The sequence below is a fragment of the Apaloderma vittatum genome, unplaced genomic scaffold (assembly GCF_000703405.1).
Source record: "Apaloderma vittatum isolate BGI_N311 unplaced genomic scaffold, ASM70340v1 scaffold28450, whole genome shotgun sequence".
Taxonomy (NCBI): domain Eukaryota; kingdom Metazoa; phylum Chordata; class Aves; order Trogoniformes; family Trogonidae; genus Apaloderma; species Apaloderma vittatum.
The window spans coordinates 13,202-19,172 of record NW_009694409.1 but is presented as its reverse complement, the minus strand read 5'-3'; the positions used below and the strand labels follow the sequence as shown (position 1 = coordinate 19,172).

The 5,971-nt window shown below is 54.8% G+C and overlaps 1 protein-coding gene across 1 annotated transcript in view; it reads right to left on the bottom strand.

The window, feature by feature from the left end:
• Positions 1–2,902: 2,902 nt before the first annotated feature.
• The window catches only part of LOC104272554 (myosin phosphatase Rho-interacting protein-like), a gene marked incomplete at its 5' end in the record, with an annotated part of 16,183 nt that continues 13,114 nt past the window's right edge, over positions 2,903–5,971 (bottom strand). Inside the window, 4 exons of the mRNA XM_009867579.1 lie at positions 2,903–2,935; positions 4,075–4,160; positions 4,598–4,760; positions 5,419–5,505. Of these exons, the coding sequence (XP_009865881.1) occupies positions 2,903–2,935; positions 4,075–4,160; positions 4,598–4,760; positions 5,419–5,505 (369 nt within the window). The remainder of the gene's footprint in view (positions 2,936–4,074; positions 4,161–4,597; positions 4,761–5,418; positions 5,506–5,971) is intronic.

Below are 5,971 nucleotides of genomic sequence, written 5' to 3'. Positions count from 1 at the left end.
GCTCTGGGTCCCGTCGGGGGGGTGGGGGTCAAGACGAACGACAGCGAGGAGAGTCGTAAGGAACGAGAGACAAACGGTGCTGGTGCTGTGCTGCCTCAAAGCTGGGAGGTGCGCGTGGTCAAGCGGAGCGGGGAGAACTAGTCTTTCTTCAAGTCCCTGGATTCAAAAAGCTTCAGGCGTTCTTGCACAGTCAGGCCTTCCTTCAGACTCTGGGAGAGACAAAAGACAGAGAGGGTCGGACACGGGCGGGCAGGAGGCGGCACCCAGCACACGGAAAGGGCGCGATGCTCAGGCAAAGGAGACGTGGGCAGCGGGAGAACGGCCTCCTGGGTGGAGAGATTAGTGGGACATGCTAAGAGAAAACACACGGTTATGGAGGGTGGTTACTGGTGAATGGCGCCTAGAGAGAGGGTGAGATTGCACAGAAGCAGGTGACGGGGCAGAAGCGAATGAGAGGCACACCGTGCCGCAAGCGGGATTAGCTCCGCTCGGCAAACGACCCGCAGAGCCTGTGCTGCAGCGGTGGCTGGGGCAATTTCAGCTGAGCTTTGGCGCTGTGGGAGCCCCGGGAGGGGTCGGCTTGGATCTGCTACACTAAAGCACTATGGTGCAGAGCGGGACCTGCACGTCCACCCTTCCTGCCACCACGCGTGTCCGTCTTGGGACGGTCCTGGTTCGTGTCAACACGCAGGCTGTGCTCAAGCATCCCTAAAAGCTGTGTTTCTGGTGCCAGCGACAATCCCACCCTTTCTCTAACCCCAGCCTGGGGGACGTCCCAAGCCAAAGTTGGCTCTGCTGAGCAGGGTTAAACGGAGAAGCTAAATGCTTGCATCAGGTCTAGCAGGATCTGACAGCTGATCCAATTCAGATGCAGCATCCAGATTTTAAGGCACGACACTAGCTGGCCAACCGAAAAGCCCACCCTGCTAGCCCTTAGCATTTGTGAAATCCCTTGCCTATGCTTGGGGACCCAGAAGAACATAGATGTGAGGGGCAAAAACCCAGAAGCTGCTTGTATGGCAGCTTTAACCCAAAACTAGGAGAAGCCTAAAGCCAGCCTTCCCTCCTTCCTGCAGCCCCGAAGCTGTGGCATAAGAGCTTCAGGGGAGCAAAGCACCAGGGAAATTGTCCCTGCTTGCTGCAGGAGAGGAGGCACAGAGATCTCCCTCACCGACAGCTCTGCCCCTCAGCACTGTAAAGGCTTTTGGTCCTGGGATGCATCTGCTCTGGGACAGGCCAGCCTCCTGAGGGCACCCCACAGGTCGCTGCTGCCTGCAAGCCGATCCCTTGCAGCTTCCGAGGAATTCACTCCGCAGGAGGAATGTTATTTGCTTTCCAGATCAAGACGTGGCAGCTTCAAAAGGCACAGACCTGAACACAAAGCCCCTTCCATTAACGGGCAGCTGGCTCCCCTTCCGCTCTTTCTTCCCAGACCGTGGTGCCAGAGGGCTGCACAATCGTAGCAGCAGGTTTGACTTTTGGGCTGCGTTTTCTTTAAGGTGTGTTTATCAAGGCAGGACTCCATGATAAACTTGCCCCGAGACCGTACAGATTCCCATGGTTACTTCATTTCTTTAAATGCTTCTTCTCCCACAGGCCCACAAACACAGAATGGCTTTGCGGAGCAGCACGGAAATGAAAGCACTACGATGGCTTGGTTTGAATTTACAAGCGCCACACACTTCGTTTCCAACGAGCAGCAGAGTCTCCTGGGACGCGAGTCTCTGAGCACACACTTCCTCAAGGAAGTTTACTTTGGGCCTCTTTAAATGGGCAGCAACCGACGCATTCCAGTTTGTACATCTGATTTCTCACCAGATGGAAGGAGACAACACAAACCATTAGACTACTCTGCCTGACAGTATCAATTCCAGTGAATTCACCCCTTCAGGCAGCCTCACAACCCGTTTGCGTCGCTGATCAAGGGAGACTAATGTAGGATGAAATCTGTGATGAAGGGATCCTCCATCAGACTTCACGGGGCTTTTCAGCCACCCCTCTGCCTCTGTGCTGGGGAGCTCCCCTCTTTTCTCTAACCTCCCTTTGCAGGTTCTCTAACCTCAGTCTTTACTATGGTAAATTAACTATTATTCCAGCTCCTCAAGGTATGTGGCTCATTAGGATTCGCCTCATTTCTCATCAGCTCCCTGCTTTTGCTGGAAGAGCTTGCAAGCCATGGAGAGCAGCGGGGGAGACATCAGAGAGCTGGAGGAAGGCTGGAGAGCAGGAGGAGGAAGTTACTGGGCAAAGAAGGCTCTTTCGCTCAGGTATGGATCAACCTAAAGAAACAGTAATTACGGGTAAAAGGAAATTTAGGGCAGCCCAGGACATCCCCTCTGGGACTGAGGCAGGGGCCACGATTTCACACGCTACGGGCCGTCGTGGGAACTGCATTGACAGGCAGCACTAGCCCACTCTCCTGCCTCTCCTGTTTGCTAAGAGCAAACCAGCTATTTCTTCCTACATGACCTGGATGTTGCTGAAGTTTAGTCTGAGGCATGCAGAGTCATTCAAGCATGCACACTCAGTGTCCCGCGCTCCCAACACAGCAAACAGGAAAACGCGCCCCCACCGTGTCCAAACCCTCTCCGTGACGGTTAGCTGTGTTGGCGAGGGTGGGAGGAGCAGGAAGACGAGAAAAAGCCAGATTCCCCAGGGAAAAGCCAGAGAGATTGCATTTCAGAGGGATCTTGGGTACGCTCATCCCTCCCCTCCGCCCCTCCCCCCGTAAAATAATTAGCCATGAATAAACCAGTCAGTGATTAAGGAAAGAAGGGCTCCCGTTTGCCATGGAGGTGTGAGCAGTGCATGCAAAAGTGCGCCGCTCCAGCGGGCAGCTGCGTCGCTTGGTGGGTGCCGCTTTGTTTACCTACGTGGCAGGGAACCTGGACTCGGGTTCATTTCAGTTATCCCATGAGACCTGCTCAATAACGGACTGGTGAAGGAAAAAAAAAAAAAAAAGGCAAAACAAAACAAAACAGAAACAAAAAGAAGCTCATAAATCCTAAATGCATCGGCGTTCGCGCAGCCCCAGCCCCCTCCCCGGCCCGGCGGCGATGTGAGCAGGCAGCGTGCCCAGGCAGAGCCCATGCTTGCTCTCCTCTCCTACTTCCCCCACCAAGCAACACAGAGATGGGGGGACCACACGATGAACGGGCCGAGTTGGAAGCAGCGAGGGGAACCCCAACATCCGACCGGGCCTGGCAGGTCTCGGCTGCCCGCGAAATGCGCAGAGCTGCTCTCTGCATTTCCTCGGTGCAGCACAGGCCCCCCGAGCTGACCATCATCGCGGAGCGCGGGTGGTGATCGTTTCCCCAGCGCGGGCTCTGAGCCAGAAGCCCTTTGCCTGCCCAGCTTCTCACTCTGCCCAGGGTCCCAACCACTTCAAACACCAGCATGAGACAGCAGGTATCCAGTGGTGAGAGGCAAAGCAGGTTTTTAGCCATGCTGATCTTCTTTCCAACTGACCTATCTCTAACGGTGACTTCCGAGCGGCTTTATTTGCCCTTTTTAGCCCTGTGGTGCCACAGCGACAGGCAGCAGGAGCCTGGCACAGCATCACCGGGCTTTGGGACCAACGGCAAGTACAGAGCGGCCAAAGAAACACGGGATCATCTGCACCGTGTTAACACACAAGCAAAGCGTGTGTTACAAGACACCTGGGACTGAGGCATCGTTGTTCGATGTAAAGAGCAAAAATCTTGCAGCGATGAACGCTAAAACCTAGAAGGATGTGCACATTTCCACCTACTAGCACCACCTAAATTTCAACTGAAAATGGGGAGTGAATATTGGGAGAGTCCTCCTGTGAAAGACCAAAGAACAGAGTGAACTTCATCCTTTTTTTTTTCGAGGAGCTTCATGCCTCGGTCTTAGCAGGGTGAGGAGCGTGTGGGCCCTGCCTGGCTGCACAGCCAGCCGTTTCGCAGTCGAAAGCTCGCTTTTCTTCCCAGTGCCATCCAGGCTAGCGCTAGTGATTGGGAAATTCTCAATTTTCTTCCCCTGCTAATTTCTTCCCACCTGGGACCCCCACCTGGGCATTCCCATCACACGGGGCAGGAGATCTGAGCTCACCTTTGACCTGATATTCCTTAGTTGCCGGCTAACACTGGATCTGTCTTTCTTCAAGAAATCAGGGTTGCTTTTTGATTTCATAATATCTGGGAAGAAGCAAAAGAAACGGCGTTAGCATGGTGCCTGCCGCCTTTCTGCAAGGAGTGGGGCCGGGGCTCTTCTGCCCTCCCAGCCGGGGCAAACGTCGTGATGAGCCCAACGCGAGCAGCGCTGCCGGCAAGGGCAGAGGGGGCTCTCGGGGGTCTCCGCTCCTCTGCACCAGGTGCAGTGCGAGGTTTTTCCAAAAGCAAAACGCCAGAAGGCTTTCGAAGCCCATCCTGTCCGTGGGCTGGAAGGAGGAACTGCCATGGGAAGGCAGCTCTGGTGAGACTGTCTGCAAGGAGCGGAGGTGGGAAAGAGCACGGAACAGCAAAAAAGCACCACGCCAAGTCCTGCCCTTGGACCCACTGCTGCACATGGGTCAGGATGCACGTGTTAGCTCAGGAAACCCACGATTGCTTAGAGCTGCCAGAGGAGGACTGACCATATCCCGATACAGTGGTGTTCACAGGGGATTTCTCTCCCTGAGCTTCTGTGGCTGCTTTCAGCTGCTCTTTCAACCTGCTGATATCACAGTCTGCCTTGGCCTTCACGATGCTCAGCTCCGTGTAGATGTCTTTGTATTTGTCGCTGGCGTATTTCTTATCCTGGCAACGGAACAAGAACAACCCAATGGAGTCAGACAGACAGCTGGAGCCGAGGGGTTCGTGAACGCACTGAAGAGGAGCTTGGCAAATGCCGACAGAAGAAGAGCCGGCAGCGGGGAGAAATGCTTGGCCGGGACAACGCACGCTCTCGAAGCAGCGTCTAACAGCAGTACGGGACTGGAGAGAGGCAGAAAGTGAGCCCAGCAGCAAGCACGCAGCGCTGCCCGCGCACGCGCGGCCCCTTCATTACAGGCTTGCTTGTTTGTGGATTTTAATTTTAGCAAAGACATGGAATTTCAGCACAATTCCCAGAAATGGCCTTGCCAACAAGGCTGTCCAGAGCAAACCAGATCCCATGCTGGAAGGCTGGGCAGATCACTAACACTGACTATTTTTACCATTTAAATCTGATCTGATGTGACAGGAAATACGGAAAAAACACTGAAAGGGATGTTTTCCCACACAGACTCTCTTGTGGGGATGTCCTAAGCTGATACAGTGGTGGAGGACTCTACTGAAGACACCAAAATGGGTACTCAGTTCCATTCAGGGGAAAAATTGTTTCAAATCTGGGTGTAAGTTAGCTGAAATCTAAGCACACACACACAGGAGCAGAGCACAGCCCACACGAGGTTTGCAGAAACACCCCCAGCATTACCCTCAGTGCTGTCTGCAGCTCGTCTTTGAGGGAGCTGATCTCCTGCTTCAGGTACTGGATTTCCGACTCTTTGACCCGCAGCAGGACCTGTGGGAACAAAAGCAGCGCGTGCTTGCACCAGAGCGGATGTGGCGCGATCCCGAGACGCTCGCTCGATGCGCCTGGTGACGACTGAGCCAGGGCTGAAGGCTCAGCCCCACGTTGGCTCCACACCAGCGCCGCAAAGCTGCCGGTTCTCTGGTTTGCACAAGAAAATTACTCCTGGGTCTTGTGGGACCTTGCCCAAGCTTGCACCACTGATGTGCTCCCCGCACACGTCCCCACTGCTTTGCGGGGACTGGATCCCTGGGGACAAGCAGGGGCTGCAGAAGGAAGAGTGAGTGTTTGGCTCGACACAGTGAGAAGGGAAGATTAGGACTCCAAGAGCTGCTGGCTCCATCGCGGTGCACGGAGCTGACCAGCCATGCAGACCTGATGCATGGAGGGACGCTCCACGGGCACTCGCGCCCACCAACGCTGCCCCTTGGCATGGCAGAGCTCACCTCCAGCTCGT